This window comes from Amia ocellicauda, chromosome 4 (genome assembly GCF_036373705.1).
Source record: "Amia ocellicauda isolate fAmiCal2 chromosome 4, fAmiCal2.hap1, whole genome shotgun sequence".
Taxonomy (NCBI): Eukaryota; Metazoa; Chordata; class Actinopteri; order Amiiformes; family Amiidae; genus Amia; species Amia ocellicauda.
This window is the reverse complement of record NC_089853.1, coordinates 16,615,008-16,637,342: the sequence shown is the minus strand read 5'-3', so window position 1 is coordinate 16,637,342 and position 22,335 is coordinate 16,615,008. Positions and strand designations below refer to the sequence as shown.

Here is a 22,335-nt window from a genome sequence, read left to right as displayed (position 1 = left end):
ACTGAGGAACTGAACCTTTTCACCCTGGAACAGAGGAGTCTACATGGGGACTTGATTCAAGTCTTCAAAATCATGAAAGGCGTCGACAAACCACATCAAACCAGAGTAGCTTTTCCAGATCAGCAGGGACACACGCACCCGGGGACACAAATGGAAATTGGGCTTCAAGGCATTCAAGACAGAAAATAGGAGACACTTCTTCACACAGAGAGTTGTCACAATCTAGAACAAACTCCCCAGCGATGTGGTAGAAGCTGAAAGTTTGTGAACAATAGACTGGATAGGATCCTTGGATCACTCAGTTATTAATGGACACCAAACGAGCACGATGGGTCGAATGGCCTCCTCTCGTTTGTAAACTTTCTTATGTTCTTAAAACATTAGCTCCTGCAAATAGCACTTGCGGCAATAAGAATCTATCAGACCCAGGGCTGTGTTCTGCTTTCCTGTAACCAAGATGTGTGGCCCAAGAGAATACCTACCCATCTATATCTTAATGGATCAAATGCATGAGCACGGCTGCTATTGAAAATGTTTTGCGTAGCTGAAAGTGACGATTAACCTTCACCCTAACGTTCAGGAGGGATTTGATTTTTGTTTTTTCTCTTTACCGCATTGTACATAAATTAAACAACCTGTGCACTTAGTCCACAGGTTAAAGTTCAATTATGTTATATTAAATGAGCTACTGCTTTGAAAATAAATAATTACCAGTCTCTACATAAACAATGCAGTTCAGAGTATTAACAGTGATGAACTGAAAAGATGCTGCTGAATGGAACTGATTGTAATTGGTAAATACATTTTATTCAATTTTCTTGTTTTCACGAAAGTGGCAAACTCAGCATTTTTTGTGAAATAAATAAGACCAGTTAGCGCTGGAGAAAAAAAACAGAAAAGCATTGAACTAAAAACAAACTCTGAGCCCTTACTAGCTAGGAATGCATTTACTAGATTTGGTAGATAATATACAATATACAACATGTTTGATCAGTTTGAAAATGTATGATATGTATCCCTGTTCTGTATATGACATTTACTGCAAACCATGACAATAATGGTGAGGTCTTCAAATTATATTTTTATTTCCAATGGGAATCACAAGGTGGCGCCATTGTCAAATACATTCTTTTTTGTAATCAGTCACAACAAATCAACTATAGAAGTGACGACACTGGTGTTAGCTAGGGATACAAAGAGCAAGAAAAAATAAACAAATTTCATTCAACAGATAAGAGCTGAAAAATAGGAGCCCACTTATCTGCCTTTGTGAAATCATCCCACCAGCAGAAGTTCAAAAAATGTTTTGACTTCCTGCAGGTGATAAATCATGGTCGAACATTTCAAATATTGCCCTGTCTGACAGTGTACATATTAGATACTAATTATCACAGCTGCAGAATATGTTAACAAAAGAACTGCTAAATACAGACCTCTTCAGGGAATGACAACACGTAACAAAGAACACAAATCCAAGAACGACAGCTCATTTAACACTCTTTGCATACTGCAAAACATCACCAACACCGGGACAAATAAACGAATGAACCACCACCAATAATAAGGATCCCCCAATGGACTGACATTTAGGTTGATTTAATTTTAGTCAGACTGTCAAGTCTCAAATCCATGAAGACTGCTCTTTAAATTCTACATCAGAAAGGTTTGCCTTAGAACACAACAGTCTTTAAACCGTTTGTTGCGAAATATTCTGCTTGTCTAAAATGACCATTATCACGCTCAAAATTGTGATTCATTCATTACTGTGATTGTGTTCCCCAGCTGTTCAGTGGCAGTGCTACCCTCCCCCACCCCCAGCCCAATCTCCACAGCAGCACGTACCTTCAGAGACTCTTTCTTGGCCATCTTCTCAGTGGGAGAGACGCACTCCTTGTCATGGCCATTGAAGAGCTTCGACTCCGACTTGTGAGAAGAAGAAACACAACAGAGCGGATTTAGGATCAGTCGAAATTTTGACTTTTAAAAGCAGGCGGCAAGCAATGGAGACATTTCCCATTGTGGCGAATAAGTAAGTAAAACTTAAAAACTTTCCATATCACTTGTCAGTTACATCACTGAATTGATATCTCACTGGGCCTTGTTAAATGTTTATACAGATTCTCTTACTGCAGCTCAAGAGTTGCCAGGCCAGGCTATTTGTTTTACCGCTTGTTTACTGCATATCATGTTTATTTATATAATGCGGATTTACCGTTTGTCCAACTGCAGTTAAAACATTCTCAATTAACTCCAATTTGTACTACCATGCATGTCAAAACATATCTTCCATGCAGACTTATTTTGACACAGTCTCTTTCTGTTTTGGTCAATCTTTTGGAACATACAAATACACAATAAAAGGCTAAACTGAAAATAACACTAATATGCCCATGGGGATAAGATAAATGGGATATATTAGTCAGACTGGTTGAAACTGCATTGTGAAACTGATCTGAACTGATGAAAGGATTTCTGAAATTCCTAGACATTTTTACCACATGGTTTTAAACGTTCGCAAGTTAATGTGCTGTGAGGATGATTTAGGAGCAAACTGTGTGAAAAAAAATCACATTAAAATAATATTGTCTCTACATTCCTCACAGCACAACTTGCACTCATCCTTCACAAGTTCACTGATGCTCTAGCCTCAACAGAGATAGACAGAGAGAAGAGGGATGCAAAGAGAGGGAGGGAGACAACAGACAAACGTGAAAGATGGAGGGAGAGAGTGTGTGGGAGGAAAAGACAAGAGATTTTGACATCTGTATCCTTTACTGAGAGTTGCAAACAGTTAATCACAACTGTGATAAACTAGGGGATATTCCAGCCAGGGTTAATTGAATTGACCCAGGAAAATCCACAGTGCTTCCCGCTGTAGGTAAAGTGAATGCTCTTTCTCTGGAGCAGGCTAGGCCAAAGCTTGTGCTCCAGAAAGGAGATAACAATTCTGCAGGAGAAGGAAGCTCAGATCAGACTGTGTTCAGGAAAGGGCGGGATGCAGCCCACTGACTTTCAGTTCTCCTAATTGGTATGCAAGACACCTTACTGGCATTAAGTGGGGCTCAGAACAGTCATCTGCCAAACACAGAAGCCAAACGCACAGACCATAACCTTCACATCGCTCACACATCCCAGGCAACCTTCTGTGTACGCAGCTGCTGTGTTCACGGGAGGATACCGGCAAGACATCCTTCTGTAATTTATCATTGTCATTTACAATAATAAACAAGAATCAATACTCCACACTGCAGTCCCAGACACTAGTATTTGGCACTCTTCAGATGAGATGTGTTTTCTCGCCGATTCACCAAAATCAATACAACTCGACTTATTTATCAGTGATCTATTTAATGACAAGGCAGAGATAATATTTAAGTTGGCCACTTCATAGATATCAATCACCATGGAACATAGCATTGATAAATAATATTGCTTCGATTGGACAGTGCCAATATCTCGAATGTTGAAGGTCACTGCTGAGCTCAGTCTAGTAGCCTATGAAGAAAAAGCTCTCCTCTCCGTGACATCACTGGTTGGTGATCCTGCTCTCTGCTGGTTATTGAGTTTGACATTTCCCTGACTGGTGTGAATGTGGATGGGCTGCAAAGAGCATTTAGTCCAGGGGCAGAGGAGTAGATATGGAAATCTGTATTTGTGATTAATCAATGGACATGGACACACAGCACAATAATATTGATTGGCCTGGTGCATTGGGGTCAATGCACATGGAGGGCTGATGCACTTGTTGAATTAATCACAGCCATGGCTCCTTGATTTTGGAATGCACCATGAAAACGGTTTACTCATATATGATATGATCATCGACAGACCTGCATGCACATTCCCCCAGCAGTGCATTGTACTGCTTTTTGATGATGGTTACACTTGTTTTGATGAACACTTTCCCAGGTCAAGCCAGCAAGGCTTCTGATTTCATTGTCTTTTTGCATACCTTCTGTTCTCCTTGCAATGTGTCCTGCCCTTTGCCATTGTAATATTTTCACTCTTCATGAAGTCACATTCTTTTGTTTTGTTCTCTGATCAAATTTTCGCCTGTCACTTCTTGTTATTCCAAGCATACATACAGCTCTGGATAAAAATTAAGAGACCACTTAACACTGATTTCTGAACATGGAGTGGTCTCAATTTTTTTCAGAGCTGAATTTTAACTTCTGTTTCTTTTACTCACAGTCAAGACTGACTGATTTCTCAGGAGTTTCTCAGGAGAATTCAATGCCTGAATCTGGTGCTGCAAAATAAACTGGAATGAGTTTTTGACTGAACATACTGGACTGTGAAGAAATGTTTGTATGTTTTTAGATGTGGATTGTGCCTTTAAACAACCTGCATAATTGTGCCCATTAGAGACTTAGATACAAAATAAAGCCAAGACATTTTGAACAGGCTGTCTCTCACTTGCACCCCAGAAGACTAATTTGGAAGAACAGCCATGAAAACACTCAGTTGTTTTTCTCGATTTCCCTTGATGATACTGTGGCAGGGGGTGACTGCAAAAAGCAGACTCGCATCGACTTCCTGAGCTTATCTCCTGTCCCAACAAGTGTTAACTGATAGCTTGCATTGATTAGTGACTGGCAGCATGCATGAGGTTGAGATTGCTTGTGCTAACCCTGGCCAGTGCTCCCTCACACTGTATCTCAATAAGAACGCTGCCTGTACTCCCATTCAATTTCCCCTTCGCTTGTCTGTGACAGGTCTAGGAAAATTGCTCATTCCTCACACACACACAGACATACACTGACACACACAGGCATACACAGAAACAAAGGCAGATACACACACATGCAGACACACCCATACACACACAGACACACACACACACACACACACATAAATAGACACACACACACACAGACACAAACAGATACACAGAGAGAAAACAGACACAAACAGACACATCAGATGCTAACACGCACACACTGTTATGGCTGTCCTCCTTCAATATCTTCTGTCAACTGGCATCTTATCAGGGCCTTTAAGTGTTTACAGCACTGACTTGTTCATGCGTTCTTTTTCTTTTCTTGTCATGGAGTCTTGCATTCTGTGGAAAATTAGCACTGGTGCCAGTTTACACATTTGAATTACACTGATAATCCTCATACAGGGCCCTTACATGTGAACAACACCTACAACAAAAGTGGGATTGTCAAATGTTTTCAAGTGCCTCAGCATTAGAGATATAAATAGAGGGCCCATGCAGACCCTGTATCAGGGGTACATGATGCACAAAGCCAAATCAACAGCACTCTATATACAATACACTGGAGTGATTAACAATTCTATAGCAAGCCCCGGCGAAAAATAAAACCACACTTTAGAGACAACTCACAACCAAATCATTATACTGAAGCAGTTGCATATGATAACTAGAAGTTATGTGTATACAAAAAATAAGAAGCTATAATAAATAAGTTGTACTGAGAACATGATTTTCTATTCTTGTTTGTGTTCAGAATCTGTTAAAACCCCATAACATATTCATGTTTGCTAGCCTCCCAAATTTCTCATCTAACATATCTATTGGTCACTATTTGCATTAGCCATGTAACAGAACTGCCCCTGCTTAGCTGTCAGCTTTCAGCATCAAGGGTAGTTATGGAACAACACTCTGGGAAGACAGAAACAGATTAGATATTGATCTGCAAGAGCACATCAATATCTATCTAATGCATTAACAGCAGTGTTTTAAAAGCTTGGAAACAGGCATTAGGTATGTTATGTGCATCTTAGTTTGAAGTGGGAAAGAAAAGGACTGCTATACACTTCAAAACAGCTCTTTACAGTGTAATAACAAAGGACATATACAGCTCTGGAAAAAAATAACATTGATTTCTGAACTTGGAGTGGTCTCTTATTTTTTTTCCAGAGCCGTAGATGTAAAGGTATAGACAGACAGACAGAAAGACAGATAGACAGATATAAGTTTTCATCTAGCAGCTGATTATCAAAGGCCTATAAGGCACATACACACACTCATTTCATATGTATGACAATGTATGCAAATATCTAATTTTATTTGGATAACAGCAATATTTAAAATATATTCTGCAATACAAATGAATAGAAATATTTTAGCAATTCAAATCAGGGGAGACAACAGAGCCTATTGCTCCATCATACAGGTTCCCTGCTGGCCTGAAGGAGATAACTTCACTCAGGTGAGCTTGCAATTCACACATGGGTTTGGAAGTGCCACGAAGAACACCGCATAATTCAAAGCAGGCACATGCTACATGACAGTTGAACCTCTATAGTAACGACACTATTATTATTACTTCAAATTATGTTTTTGAGGGGTTAATAAAATAGTGTATTTTTGATTGAATGAATTAATTTAATAGCAGGATATCCCCAATGACAAGCACACTTTCAATGGTGTCCTAGTAGACCAAAAAAGTAATCAGATCACCAATAAAAATACATTTCAATCCTGTCTAACTACTGAATTGTTACATGCCCAAGTCCATGTACAGTCCACTCAGACACTGCCGCACGATGTCCAACTGTTTATTCACCACAGAAAATGGGTCCCTCTTGAAATCACACAATAAACTTTTCACTGAGATCTTAAACTGTGTGTAGCTGATGGAATGGAAAGATAACGTGGGTGTAACCCTCTGATGCAATTTGTAAAATAATACGCACCAATGATTCTTGATGGTGTTGAGTACAATTCAAGTTTCTTAACACAAATGTAAATGAAGAAAGAAAGCAGGAAACCAAACAGGCAATGTTTGGAATACTTGGAATAGACATTAACGATTAAAGAGGAGGAGGGCTTTTGACTTACCATACTGTTGGGTGACTGCGTTGGGCTGACGTCATCTCTCAGTACAGGGAGGCCGTTCCTCTCAATATCATTACCTGCCACAAACCCAGAGACAAATATCTTTAGCGAAGGCAAGGAATAAATGAGTGGGTGGGAACTTAGTTTTTTAAACAGAGGAATAAGAAAATAAAGAAATGGCCTACAGCCTGAACAAATAAAATTAAGTTCAAGCCATCAAATGAAGCAGTGGCCTTTCAGTTCTATCAAAGATGTTTTTGTTTCTGGTCCTCAAAGCAATTAGTTACCAGTTTCCGAAGATCTAGTAATCTTGGAAATTATCACTGATTTGAGGGGAAAAAACAGCGCTTTGAACCTTTAAGTGTGAATGAGCAATCCAGAAAACACTGTTATATCTGAGTGCTGATTGCTCTGTTGTTCTTTCAGGGAAGGACCAAGCTCTTTAGTCAGTGGTTTCATTATTATTATTATTATTATTATTATTATTATTATTATTATTATTATTCTTTCTTATTTTTGTTTTTTGTTTCTGCACAAGCCTGGCAAGGAAGTGAGCTTAAGATATGCACTTGGGAAAAGGTTTTCCAACTCTTTGCAATTAGATGTCCAATCTGAGCCTCCTGTCAGAGTATAGGTGTAAAAGAAACTGGTGATGAATGTCTAGTGCCCTCCCTGAGGCAGAGATATAGCTGAAATAAGATTTATTCTCTGTTGTTTGATACCCTGCCAGGGTCAATTTGCACTGTTTGAGGCTACAGCATTTCCTGGCATATGGCAGAGAGAAGGAGAAGTTAACATCGACTGTATTTTCAATTCTCTTCTAGGTCTTGCTGATTGCTGTCTTGGACCAGACTACCAAAGCAGTGTCTTGTGCATCGGACTGACCTGGATCTGGCATAGATAGGGAAGTGAAAGGGTGATATTGATACCACAGGTGTTACATGGTTAGTGAGTATACCTTAAAGTATCTTCTATATGAGGAATCTGATGTGATAGTTCAGGTGACTATTATGTAGTGGATTCAGAGGTAATTTCGGGATGTATTTATGTACGCCGGTGTGTGGAGTTTTTAGTTATATTCCACAACGTGTAGGTGTGAACCGTATGGCAGCAGCTGATAAACACTGGAGGTTACTGTTTTCTCAAATCTTTAATAATGTTGCAGTAGAGATTACATCTTTGAGTTCAGATCCACTGGCACTTGAGGAATGGATGCAGTTTGATGGAGTTTCTATCTGAGGACAGAAACATCTTGTCTTACCACATATGGTATGAAATAGTCAACAATGACGTAAAATGAGAACAACTGCATCAACACACTCATTGGATAATGCAGGAAGAGGTTTTCATGTGGCTTTCCCTATCTTGCTCCAGTCAAGTACAGCAGGGGTTTCTTTCCAGCTGCTTTCTGAACTATTATTGGCTTGACTGAAACAATGTAATGTTTCCCAGTTCTAAAGGTGTTAATGGCTCAAGAAGACCTAGAAACATTGACGTATTATAGCCCTTGAGGAATTGTGTCACTCCCTGATTGGCTACCTGGACTGAGGGGGTAGATGTCGTTGTCTCCTCCAAAAGAGAGGTTCCTGGTCAGCTTGCGGGGATCAATCTTCTGCGGGGTGGTCGCTGTGGGACACAGAGAAAACCGTCGCCGAAACAAGTTCTCTTCCTTCATCCTATGGGCTGTGTTGGTCTTCTGGAGAGGGAGAGACAGGCTGTCATTAGGGTGGCATTGTGGGATACATGCAAATACAAAACTGTGGGCCATATTGGTAATGCTTTTACTGGTGCTCTTAGTTGATTAGTTTTTTCTCTTAGACGGAAATTGAAACACAAATGATATGGGGAAGTGTCGCATAAATCTGCCAGCATGTCAAAAAACTGAGATAAAATGCTTCATAAGGTGTTTGTTTTTCATCTTTTAGAAAAGGAGTGTAAAATCGAACATATATTAACGTAATGCTATGAATTGTACTGGAGATATGTCTTTCTTTAGTTACTCAAGCTTTGGCAACTGATGTTGAATTGTGCTTGATTGCGTTGTTCAAACAAGCAACAAATCAACTATGCCAAAAAGCTGTCCCCAGGGCACATGGGATCTGTACACTTTTGAAAACCAGGGGAGTCACATCAAAAATTACACACAATCAGTAATCAGAGAGGAACACGGCACATAGGGAAAGCACAAGGATACTAGAGATGGAAGAGGGACTGAGGAAATGGAAAGCACCGATGTGAAGTAAGATGCACATTTTCTACAACAACATTAATTTGCGGCATTGAAAAGCACTATAAAACACATTACCAGTTCCATTGTGGATTGGCACAAAAGCCAAAGAGAGATTTCTACAATAAGAGTAGAAAATGTAAAATTTTGATTTCCAAAGAAATTATTTTGCATGCCCACTAACAGTTCTAAACTGTTTAAAAATGTAGACATGAGGGGGGTGATATTATACCACTTCAGATTTTATTCAGATAATATTAAACCAACTTGATTAGTAGAAAGAAAGAAATTAATTGCATTCAGAAAAACCCTGGGGTGATAATTAAAAACTTCAGAGGGCTTGATGGAGATTGATTGTTTCAATTCATATGTACAGTGAGTGCAGTATACATACGTTGTATTAGTAAACCCGTGTTACTGATTCAACCCTATAGAATCAAAGTAGCTAAACAAATATATAGAACCAAGGTGGGTTTCCTTGAAGTCCTACGGGTATTTTGTTAAGCCCATTTAGAAGCAATGTTTCTGTTTTCATTTACTTTGCACTCTGCTGACTAATTATATCCCATTGTACACAAAGGATCTTAGTTACATCACCTCTTTTGTGGCACTGAAAAAAGAGCATCAATCCCATAATTCCATGTGGGATTGGGGAGAAGGGCCATTCAAAGCAGAGACTTCCTGGATCAATCAAGGATTCTTCCAAAGAAACCCTTCACTCCCACTGCCTCTCCTCACACCTCAGATGTCATCGTCTTAACTGACAATTCATTAGCAACTACTGCCCACCTCTTCTTGCACTCGGTCTCGAGCATTCAAAGCTTCAGTACAAATATGAGCTAAAATTAGTCACCGAATGGATGTGCCAGTTCATGCACTAGCACAATACAAGGCAGTATAATACAATTCTCTTCATATGGGATAACTGAAATATTCAGCAGCAGTTGTCACTGTTTATACAAGAGCCAGCAGATTGCAAAACCTGAAATGGATCGAATTAATGTGCCACGGGGGTCTAATTTGTTCCTCTGGAAAATTAAGAAGGAAAAAAAAAGTAATAATTGTTTCCTGGATTGAGTAGTGTAAGACCGAAAAAGGGGGGATTACAAACTCCTGAATGTCTTTTCCACTGATTCCTGGTGCATCCAGCTCTCCTTTTCCCAAATAATTAGGCTGCAGTTTTCCTGAGCTTCTCTCCTTGAATCACACCACAGGCCATTTTCTCACGATCAAGAGATTTCTAGAAAAGCATTTACTGGGGCGTCTGGTGTTTAAAAATACATCTTCCTCTCGTCTCTCTCTCACTATCCTCCCCCCTCCCCCTCTCTCTCCTCTCCCAGCAGGCTTCCTTTCATCTCTCTCGCAATGATCTGTCACTTCAGATGACAGCCTGCTCACAAGACTACGCACAGCCACACTGACCTAGACTGACCTCACCGCCACACCATCATTGCAGGAAAGTCTGCAATGATACTTCCGTCATTTTAAGCAACAGCCCGACGGGATACTGCCACACACGCTCTCTGACAGATCTCCCTCACTGGGTTTTAAAGACGCCAAAGAGGCTGTTTGGGGATTTCTTGGGTGAATTAGACCAGCAAACACCTGCCAAGCAGGTCAAAGGCATCAACAAATGATTGGTCTGTGACCATTTTTGAGTCTTGCAAAAGAATATGGCAGCTGTAAAGTTGATCTTGTAGACCATCTAGAAAAAGGTGATTGTTAATCCTATGTGGATGCTCTTAGGAGGTTATTCAAATGCTTAACATTATAGACGGCCTCAAAGTGAATAAACCAGGCCTCAACAGGAGTTTAGCTGAAGAATCCTTGAGCTTTTAATAGGCTGCCTACATTACAGTCTGTTGAATCTTTGCAGGGGGCAATACACTTCCAATCCCTTCTTAGCCAAACCCAGCAATGCAGCAGTGAAAGGCCAGAAAAAAGATCAAGAATAAAAGCGTCACGTATGTCTTTGCCCCTTTGCTCGAGCTATAGAACCATGTCCTTGTGTGAAATTGCCCAAATAGAAGTTAATACATATTTTTTCTCTCCCTTGGTCAAATATCCTAATCCTGAAAAGAGCTCACTGCAGCACCAATCAGACACCAGCAATGATGGGAAAACACAGGGGCCAAAGTTACACTTATATAAATTGTTGCGTCAACAGCCCCAGTGGCGTTCACGTCATGGTAGGTAATTCCAACACAGACTGAGGGGAACACATATCTCTGTGAGTCTGCTGATGCCTATTTTTACAGGGGCTTTTTAAATGACATGCTAAAGGGATAGGATGATTTTTCCATAACCTGTTTCCCCATTGCTGACATCTATTACAGACAGATGTACTATATTAAGCAGCAGCAACTGCATGTGACCAGGGTGGATATTCAGGTCACATTGTAAAATGAAACCTTTACCACTGGCCCAGGTTTAATCCTCTCTGCCTCACTTGAATATTGTCCCAAACTTTGGTGGCAAGGGAAATACTTATTTGCCATTTCCAGTATTATTATTATATTAAAATGTTTTCATCCAATTCAATTTTGGCCTGTTTTCAACATAACTAATGAAACTTTGGAAATTAAAATATTCTTGAAGAAAAGCGGTCTTTGAGAATCATCTTCCCCGGTTTCATTTTGTAACCAGATTATATACATTACATTCTAAATGACCAGACAGGGACGGTTACTTTGACTGAGAAACTAGACTGTCCTGAAGGAACACCTTCAAAATGCAAAAACAAAAACAGAATAAAAAGAGGGAATGAGGTGTCTCTAGTTTGTTATGTACAGAATAGATCGCCTACTGACACACACACAGTGTTCATATTCAGGCAGTCTTTCCACTTGCCCTTTTGAGAAGTTGTTGACAGTAAAGGGTCTTTCCCTGTAGTTTTATTCATTTCTGCTTTGCATCTCATCTGCCTTGTCTTACAAATTCAATGCTAATGATGTTCCCTCTTAAGCATCCCCTGCATTTATTTCCTGAGCAAGCTTAAATTATGCTTGGCGTTCCTACCAATTTCTTGTGGTCAATTGCCAGCTTGCCCTGGATTCAGTATGTTATCCAGATGATCAAGACCCTATCAAAGAACTGTGGAAAATGCTCTCACCTCCTGTGGACCCCTTAAATGTGTCTGCTTTGTAAAAAGAAGAGCATTTACCAGTCTGTCTTCTCACAGCCTCTGAAATCTCTTCAGTATCATGATATTATAAGCAAACCTATACAGTCTAATGTTCAACATGCATATGCAGCAGTCTGCTGAACTATACACAGGTTGCCAAGGTAACGGCACAGAATCCAGGAACACACTGGAGAATCTCACAGTGGTATAAGCACTGGAAAGGGGATGATAAGCTTTGAGATCACTGACAAAGTATAAAAAATAGGCAAATGACACTGTTGCCAATTGCTGAGTATGTTGGTACACTGCCTAAGGTAACTTCAATAAGGTAAATCGATAGTAAGGGAGATGTGTATCACTGGTTTATTACCTTGAACCCATCACATTGACAGCCCCAGCTCAACACAGGCTCATGGTGTGGGTTGACGAAAGTATCACACCACTTGAAAGCATCACAGGAAGAGGAAGCCAGGTTTAATCCGTGAACCAATCAGGGAAAACAGATGATAGTCACACCCATTTGCAGGTTAGCACAGAAAAACTGCAGATTAAATACCGGCAGAATAAACAGGCGACTAAAGCAGATCTCTGTGAGATCTGTGAGAACTTCATAATGCTGTGTTCTCGGGCTCAGAAAACATCACATGTACGAGGGCAGGAGGGGTCTGGTTAGTGGCAGTACAGTTTGTGTTTATTAGGGCAGCTGAAGTATTTAAAAATAATCCCCAAAAAAATCCACGGAAGAATTAGACGGTGAGCTTTCCTGTTAATGTTTCATTGACTTCCAGCTGTTTCTTTGAGGTATTGTCACCCCCACTTGCACTCCAGGAGGGCAGGTTTGTACAGTTCCCTCATGCTTGGGCTCAAATATAAAACAACCAATATCAGTGTGCTACTGCACTTGGTTAGAGGAAGAAAGAAGCAGCGTTTTTACAATGCACTGCACACTAACTGCCTGTGTGTCTGCATGGGCCTGAACCTGTTATTGAAATATTTTCTAAGTTTAATGATTAAGATTTCAAAATCTTGTTCTTTTATTATACCACCTCAACAGATCTGCAAATCGATACACTAAGTGAAGCAATGCAGTCCCTCTGTAATCCAGTTTTAGGAAGGACTGTTGCCAGTTCTGGAGTGGCTGAACTTAATACACACCCATCACTGTTGCACTAATCTCAGAACAATAACATCTCCTTGAATAATATTGTATTCTATGAGTCAAACTACAGGATGAGCGATAGAATTCACAACGGAAAAACTGGCTTTCAGGCCCTGCAGCCCAAAGAGCACACACAACAGAGGTAATCAAATTCCCGCTAAAAAGAGTTAAAGCAGCTGATAAAGTTGTCAAAGTCAGAAAAACAGAGATTTTTTTTGTTTAATGTTATGGCAGTTGGTGAACTGAAATCTCTTCAGCTGTTTTGGCAACATATGAAATATAGCAATGCTTGCTATGGAATACACTGGTGGTCTAGAGAAAATAATGACTGGTCAGTATACACAATGTACATCAAAGTGCATTGCTTTCCAGGTAAGAAAGAAAAAAGGAAAAAAAAAACAAGAGCAGGAAAAGATGAGAAATTAATTGAGTTGCTACTGTTTACTCACGTCATGGCGGTGCCATAATTTCCTAAGGAGAATCAAGCTCTCCATTTCTCACTGTATAGTTTCCTCGTTGTGTTTTCATACCAGTATTAGAAAAAAACTAAAATCTCCAACATACTAGAATTTTCTAATATCTCACAAGAGGTGTCAGCTCACAATTGTTTTTTAACAGTTAACAAAGAGATGGTGATGTAAAAATGGATATTTCGAAACTGCAATTGGAAAAAAAACACTCTCTAATCTGCTCTAATCTACTCAAAAGTATGGTTTATACATTACACTGCAGTATCAGCAATGGCATTACCGCTATCATAGACATCCGCAAGCTCTTCAACAGTCCCCCCTCCTCTCCCATCACATCCAAGTCTCCTACTGATTAAGCTTCCTTTTCTTCTTTTCTTCTTTCTTTTGGACTCTGGACTTGCCTCTCTCTTCCTAAGTCACAAACCCACAACATGTGCCCTGGACCCTCTCCCCACTCACCTCCTCCATTTGACTGCTCCTGATCTACTCCCCTTCATCTCCTCCCTCCTCAACTCCTCACTGCTCACTGGCTGTTTCCTCTCTGCTTTTATACAAGCTGCCGTCATCCCACTACTCAAGAATCCAACCCTTGACCCTACCTCTCCTCACAAGCGTACCTCAAGGCTCCATCCTGGGCCCTCTCCTGTTCTTTCTCTACACTCACTCCCTGGGCCCCCTCATTGCATCCCATGGATTCTCTTACCATTTTTACGCAGACGATGCCCCAATCTTCCTGTCTTTTCCCTCTTCTGACCCTCTCATCCCCTCTCACATCTCTTCCTGCTTGTCTGCTATCACCAGCTGAATCCACTCACACCACCTCAAGCTCAAACTCTCCAAATCTGATGTCCTCTTCCCCCCCCTCTTCCTCACCTTCTGCTGACCTCTCCATCTCAATCCCCTTAGAATCTATGATACTCTCTCCCTCTTCTTCTGCTAAGAACCTAGGAGATCCTGTGATCTCCTTCACTCAGCACATCACCACGCTGACACGCAGCTGCAGATTCTTCCTAAGCAACATACACCTAATCCGACCCTTCCTCACCAACTACTCGACTCAGCTGCTCGTCCAGTCCCTGGTCCTCTCCCGCCTGGACTACTGCAACTCCCTCCTGGCCGGCTGGCCTGCAACTACTACCCGCCCGCTCGCTCCAGCTCATCCAGAACTCTGCGATTCGTCTGGTGTCTCTCTGCCCCGATTCACACACGCTACTCCACTACTCCGCTCCCTCCACTGGCTCCCGATATCGGCACGCATTCAGTTCAAGACATCGACCCTCACCTACTACTATCTCCAACAGACTGCACTGAGTTACCTGCAGACTCTCATCTCTCCATACATCCCCTCCAGACCACTTTGGTCTTCCGGTGCCAAAAGACTAACCCTGCCTCCTCTCCACTCACCTTCCTCCAGAGCCACTCCTTTTCATCCTTGGCCCCTAAGTGGTGGAATGAAGTCAAAACAGCAGAGTCCTTGACCTCCTTCTGGCGATTACTCAAGATTAATCTTTTCAGTCTCTACTTGTAATTTAGTCTTTTATTCTCCTTTAAGATTGCACTTATACAATGTTTTGTCATACTCCTCCCTTTGCATTACTTGTACTTGTATTGTTTATTTTGATATCTCCTATGCTCCCTTTCCCTTAGCTCTTAACTTCAACTTAACATCTTGTCTGCACTTATCAGCTTTTTCATTCTAGGATGTAAGACCTTATATATTGTTTACTATATATCTCATATACACTTGTGTAAACTGTGAATTGTGATTGCTTAGCAGAATAAATAATACAAATAAACACACTCAGTTGTGGAAGTTTGAAAATGTTTTGGTTGGAGTCGTTACAGCAGCCCATCTGATGCTGCTCTGCTAGGAAGCTGGCCTGTCAGGCTGGGCACCCAGTGAAAGAGAGAAGCTGGACTGGGGTGAGAGTGGGTCAGAGCTGTCTCCACGCTAGGGCTGGTCAACCACCCTGCTGGCAGAGTTGGGAGAGGGGGGGTTTGGTAGGGGGCTGTGGGATTATGCTTGCCCTCTTTAATCTGGCGTGATCTACCCCACATCTGCCTATTCCTCTACCACAGAGATTACGGAGGGATCAAGCATCTTTGCAAAACATAAATGCCAACCCACTGAGGCGATTAGACCACTCTGGTTATTGCTAGGAGGAGACAGAGAAAAAGATAATAAAATGCTATATTTTAATATATAATCTGCATATACAGTAATTCGTGTTTGTCTGAACATCTGGATTGTTTGCCACTGCAGAGGACTGAGGAATCCCCAAAACAAAATGATGGATGCGCTGTTGCTCCAGATCTTTGTTGTGTGCCTGGATATACTTTACACATGAATTGCAATATTTCTTCAGTTGCTATTGCTGTTAGGTAACTACAAAAAGAAGAAGAAAAAAAAACTCCCAAGAATAAACCCATTCTGGTCTTCACCGTGAACTCTTTTCTGTTTTCATAAGTATATCATTTCATCAACATGCCATTAAGCAAAAAATGCATAAAGAACAGAGGTACAGAACTACGGAAGAAACAACAGCTTTCTTGTGAAAGGCATATTAATGTCCCATCACCCACAGCAGCAGCAGACAGCTTTGAATAAACTGCATTCTACTGCTTCACCATATCCCTAATCACTACACTATAGGCAATGAAGTCTCAAAATGCCGCTGTTGCATTTGTTTTTACTGCAGTTTTTTGTTCATACTAGTAGGCCTAAATGCATTCCTAGTAGGCCTAACCATTTATTAGAAGGCCTCAAATGATGTATATTAAAAATACAGACCGTTCTATAGAGTTGAGGAGTAAATTCCACAAAAATAGTGGAGGAAAATAATGAAAATCATTAATGAATGAGTGTAAAATAAATATCTCAAAGGGACAACTCTGATTGGGAAGAAAACACAAAGATTAAAACTATAAATAAAATAAAAGGGAAAAAAGGAAAAGCCTGAGTTGACTTTTGTTTGAGATTGTGTTTATATTTTACAGGACAGTGCTCCTTTAAGTTTGCTGAGCAGAAATCCTTTGGATTTTCAAACAGCTGCAGTTGCTCTTGCTGGCTTTGGCAGAAGGAAAATCCCTAGCCCATGTGTCTGCCGGTGTCTGATAGGGAGGGAAAACACTGGGGGCCTGCCAGTCCTTTGGAGCAGCACTACTCGCCTGCTCAATCCAAACACAGCACTTTTCACAAATATTTGGACAGCGCCTGAGCAAAAAGCTACAAGACTGCCAAACAGATAATAGATTTTTAAAAAGCATATGAGAAAATGATCAGTTTGAATTCAATGGGGGCTTTCTGTAAATCGCAAAGCTACTCCCGTAACGTTTCAGAATAACTTAAAGACTTTGGATTTGAATGTAATAAACATTGTATAATAAATCACCCTATGTCACTTCAATTGTTTCAGAAATGCACCTGTACTTTCATTTGATTGTGCACACCCTGAGGAGTCTCTAAGATTAAATGTCTAATGCAGTCACTTGTAAGGTGTCAGCCTGCATTCAGACAGGGATTGTGACCTTTAGGATCGTCTGTCTGTCTGTAGTCACCGATAGTTGCTAAGAAATGCCTATATAGATACAATGGTGCAAAGCTTTATCTGTACTATAATATAATTCTTCAAAATCAAAAATAGATCCTATTATCTCAGGGACTTGGCTTGTTCAGAGCACATAACTAGGCTTCCTAAAAAAAAAAAATAGAGGCCAAGAAATGGGATTAGTGCACATAAGTCTAATTAATAAGGTCCTCTTTTGAACCAAGTATTTATTTCCACACAAATACAGCAATGTCACTGATATGTAAGGGATGCAGAATGACCAAGCATAACAGTGGTGAGCTATTCAAGTTCAATTTGAACAAATTTCAGCCTGATCATTTCTCTGGTCATTATTGGTCCTCGAGGTTCATGGGAGAATGATTTTTACAATAAGGACAGTGTGTCCAGAGTTAACATGCAAACCAGCACATCTATCTGCCAGCTTGTCAACAATTCATGTTCATAGTTATGGGTGGAGTGCTCTTCAATACCACAGGGGTGTTCAGGCCCAGAAATACATGACTACACCAAGAATTCCCTCATCAACCAAAGGTCGCTACAATCCACCACAGTCATTTCATTAACTCAACTGAATGAGAAGTCTACGATAAAAACAGACCCTAGGGACCTTCAAATGAGCATGTTATTTACCTGCCTTGTTTTGTTACCTTTTCTCATGGACGGAATCTGATAAAGAAAAGTGAGAACACAAGAGCCGGTGACCTCTGAGAAACACTTCTATAACCCTGGGGAATCTGAGCTCATGCCAAGCAGCGGGAAAGCCTAGAGCCCAGGTTGAACAACTGCAACAAAATTTGCTTCTAGCCCTCCCTCATTAGTTAAACGATCACAGCAGCAGCTTCCTAAAGTGACACTGCAGCCCTTTACCCTGTGCTATGCCGGACTCCACATGGCTCATACACAATCAAGTGACGGAAAGAAAATTGCACGTAAGCAGAACTGCGGGTACCATTTTCCCCCTGTGTGAGAACACTAACTAAAGGTGTGACGTAGTGATTCAGTGATCCCTGCAGGAGCTACAGTCACTTTTGCAATGCATGGTGTGATATGCATGTCTCAAGATAGATGCAGCATCCCACAGGTGACAATAAGACTCTGATCGCATCGCACTTGGGAGCTGCCTCAGATAGCAGGACACCCCCCTGCTTTTCAAAATCAATTTGAAGGACATCTACCGAGACAAATATGATCCAGCTGCCTTCCAATGGGATTTGTCTGACCATTATGTAACTTTTCTTATTTGGGATTTTGGTTGTTGCTCAGGAAATGGAAAACGGCTCCTTTAATTTCTCCAAGAAGCTACTAGAGACAAGAGCTTTTCCTACGTCAGCCATAGCACACAGTCAAGCTAATTCCATTCAGCTGGGGCTGTGGTCAGCAGGGCGCCTATACATAAATAACTGTGGCTTTCTGCTTCTTTCTATTTTTTACCTCCCTCCCCTCTTAAGAAAGGTCTGATGCACTGAGTTCATGGACAACAACATGAGCTACTGGACTCATGCTGTTACTGCAGAGAGATAACAATTAGGAATAGGGGGAGCACTTTTTAATTTTGTACAAACCTGCCAAGACTCAGGAAAACAGGACTTTTGGAAGGAGTAGTGGAACGTAGTAGTTGAGAACAGATCCTGGGGATTTTCCAACCAAAAATAAATAAATAACTAGAAAAGCCCTCCATACATTGTATAATTTGTAGTCCTTAAAAAAAGGTAGTATAGTTCCAATATATAGAGCAATATATATCTCATTTAAAACAGAAAGAAAATAAATGTTTTAAAAACAAAGACATGGCTACAGAACAGGCTTTGATACCTAGATCATTTCTAGTTAGACATGCTGGATTGTGGAAGTTAATCCAGTCTTTTAATAAAGGTAAAAGGTCATCCCATCTGGCAGTCACACACAACAGACATGGTGTTTGATGGCATGTTTGTACTGGGAAGAAGGAAGTCTATGGTGCCTGCAAAGTTGTGGGCTTAAACTTTGTGACTGGTGAGTGGGACAAAGCTATAATCTGGCACATAGATCAGTTCTGTGAGGGAGAAGAAGACAGCATAAAGGACTTTCAACTTAATTTAATTACCAGTGACTGTACTGTCATTGAAACAAGATGAGCAGTAACTCAATTTGCATAGCTTTTTCTGCAGGGAAGACAGTAGCTTTACTGAACTATGTGTGCCCTGTTTTTAAAACAGCTAGTCAACTGAAAGCAGATTTGACCAATAAAAAACAAAGCTTTAAGCTTTTAAAAAACAAGAGGAATGTAGACATTGGGGAAATTGGAAAGTGAAACAAAATTGGCTGCAGGATTCTTCTTTCAGAATCAAGTCGATTCCAGACTCTATTCCTTAACTTTTACTACTTAAATAAGGGTGAGTATCCCAATTATTACTGTCTTCAGTCGAACTCAACCATTTCCCAGTCCTCAAGAATTAGCTTGAGATATGCACATAGCCTAGTTCAATACACAAAGCACTAATTTGTGTCACAGCACTGGTTTGATTGAACAAAGATTGTTAATGCAGTTATTACAGTGAGGGAAAAAAGTATTTGATCCCCTGCTGATTTTGTACGTTTGCCCACTGACAAAGAAATGATCAGTCTATAATTTTAATGGTAGGTGTATTTTAACAGTGAGAGACAGAATAACAACAAAAAAATCCAGAAAAACACATTTCAAAAAAGTTATAAATTGATTTGCATGTTAAGGGGTGAAATAAGTATTTGACCCCTTCGACTTAGTACTTGGTGGCAAAACCCTCGTTGGCAATCACAGAGGTCAGATGTTTCTTGTAGTTGGCCACCAGGTTTGCACACATCTCAGGAGGGATTTTGTCCCACTCCTCTTTGCAGATCCTCTCCAAGTTATTAAGGTTTTGAGGCTGACGTTTGGCAACTTGAACCTTCAGCTCCCTCCACAGATTTTCAATGAGATTAAGGTCTGGAGACTGGCTAGGCCACTCCAGGACCTTCATGTGCTTCTTCTTGAGCCACTCCTTTGTTGCCTTGGCTGTGTGTTTTGGGTCATTGTCATGCTGGAATACCCATCCACGACCCATTTTCAATGCCCTGGCTGAGGGACGGAGGTTCTCACCCAAGATTTGACGGTACATGGCCCCGTCCATCGTCCCTTTGATGCGGTGCAGTTGTCCTGTCCCCTTAGCAGAAAAACACCCCCAAAGCATAATGTTTCCACCTCCATGTTTGACGGTGGGGATGGTGTTCTTGGGGTCATAGGCAGCATTCCTCCTCCTCCAAACACGGCAAGTTGAGTTGATGCCAAAGAGCTCGATTTTGGTCTCATCTGACCACAACACTGTCACCCAGTTCTCCTCTGAATCATTCAGATGTTCATTGGCAAACTTCAGACGGGCCTGTACATGTGCTTTCTTGAGCAGGGGGACCTTGCGGGCGCTGCAGGATTTCAGTCCTTCACGGCGTAGTGTGTTACCAATTGTTTTCTTGGTGACTATGGTCCCAGCTGCCTTGAGATCATTAACAAGATCCTCCTGTGTAGTTCTGGGCTGATTGCTCACCGTTCTCATGATCATTGAAACTCCACGAGGTGAGATCTTGCATGGAGCCCCAGAGCGAGGGAGACTGACAGTTATTTTGTGTTTCTTCCATTTGTGAATAATCGCACCAACTGTTGTCACCTTCTCACCAAGCTGCTTGGCGATGGTCTTGTAGCCCATTCCAGCCTTGTGTAGGTCTACAATCTTGTCCCTGACATCCTTGGACAGCTCTTTGGTTTGGTCATGGTGGAGAGTTTGGAATCTGATTGATTGATTGCTTCTGTGGACAGGTGTCTTTTATACAGGTAACGAGCTGAGATTAGGAGCACTCCCTTTAAGAGAGTGCTCCTAATCTCAGCTCGTTACCTGTATAAAAGACACCTGGGAGCCAGAAATCTTGCTGATTGATATGGGATCAAATACTTATTTCCCTCATTAACATGCAAACCAATTTATAACTTTATTGAAATGCGTTTTTCTGGATTTTTTGTTGTTATTCTGTCTCTCACTGTTAAAATACACCTACCATTAAAATTATAAACTGATCATTTCTTTGTCAGTGGGCAAACGTACAAAATCAGCAGGGGATCAAATATTTTTTTCCCTCACTGTAGATATGACATATTATCATAATTATTATAGCCTTAGCTGCCACTGAAGGTAACATTTTACTCAATATGTTACATCCCAAGCTGATGGGTTCATCAACATGTTGGTGGTATTGTATTGAGATGTAGCAACTTGTAGTGACGGTTCTTAAATGCCACTCCAATGCAGCTGGCTGGATTCTCAAGGGGTTGCATTACCCTATTCAAATTTGGGATCAAAAAAGCATTTAGATGATTATTAATAAATCAAACCATCTGAAAAAATGACCCTTTCATTTTCACACTGTCATGAATAAAGAGATGGGTTGTGCACCGAGTTCACCTAGGGTTAGGCTTACAGACCTAAATGTTCCCAGAAGCACACCAGCAAAGTCACAGCTGTTCCCTGACAAGATCCTGTCTGACAGATTACCCCCCCGACTTAATCATTACTGGGTGGCCAGATGACCTACTTATTTCCAAAGCAACAACCATTTCCATTTACTCACAAACTCTCCAATAACATTCTGATATACTATATACTTTTGGCATTATTTGGTATGTAGCTTAGATCAGCATGCATTCGTTTTACCTGTTCATCGCCATCAACGTAATTTGGAAAGCCCTTTAAATCTTGGCACATACCAGACAGCAATCACTGTGTGGAGACTGTGGTATGTGTAGAACACCCCAGGATTAACATCATGCTTCATTTGAGGTTTGTCTTTAAATAAAAAGCAGCTTTCTTTTTGCTTTGAGCTACAAAAGCAAAATGCATATCAAGGTGGTTGTTATGGACAAGCATTTAAAAATTCCAATCTGACATTGTTTTAATATAGAGACTTTTGGTGTAGTTGCCATTGCCATTTCTTTTTC

The 22,335-nt window shown here is 40.8% G+C and overlaps 1 protein-coding gene across 2 annotated transcripts in view; it reads right to left on the bottom strand.

Moving 5' to 3' along the window:
* The window catches only part of osbpl5 (oxysterol binding protein-like 5), a 96,169-nt gene that overhangs the window by 23,100 nt on the left and 50,734 nt on the right, over positions 1-22,335 (bottom strand). For both annotated transcript variants that reach the window (XM_066701111.1, XM_066701112.1), the window contains 3 exons: positions 8,348-8,504; positions 6,812-6,885; positions 1,843-1,923 (listed from right to left, as the gene is read on the bottom strand). In XM_066701111.1, the coding sequence (XP_066557208.1) occupies positions 1,843-1,923; positions 6,812-6,885; positions 8,348-8,504 (312 nt within the window). The remainder of the gene's footprint in view (positions 1-1,842; positions 1,924-6,811; positions 6,886-8,347; positions 8,505-22,335) is intronic.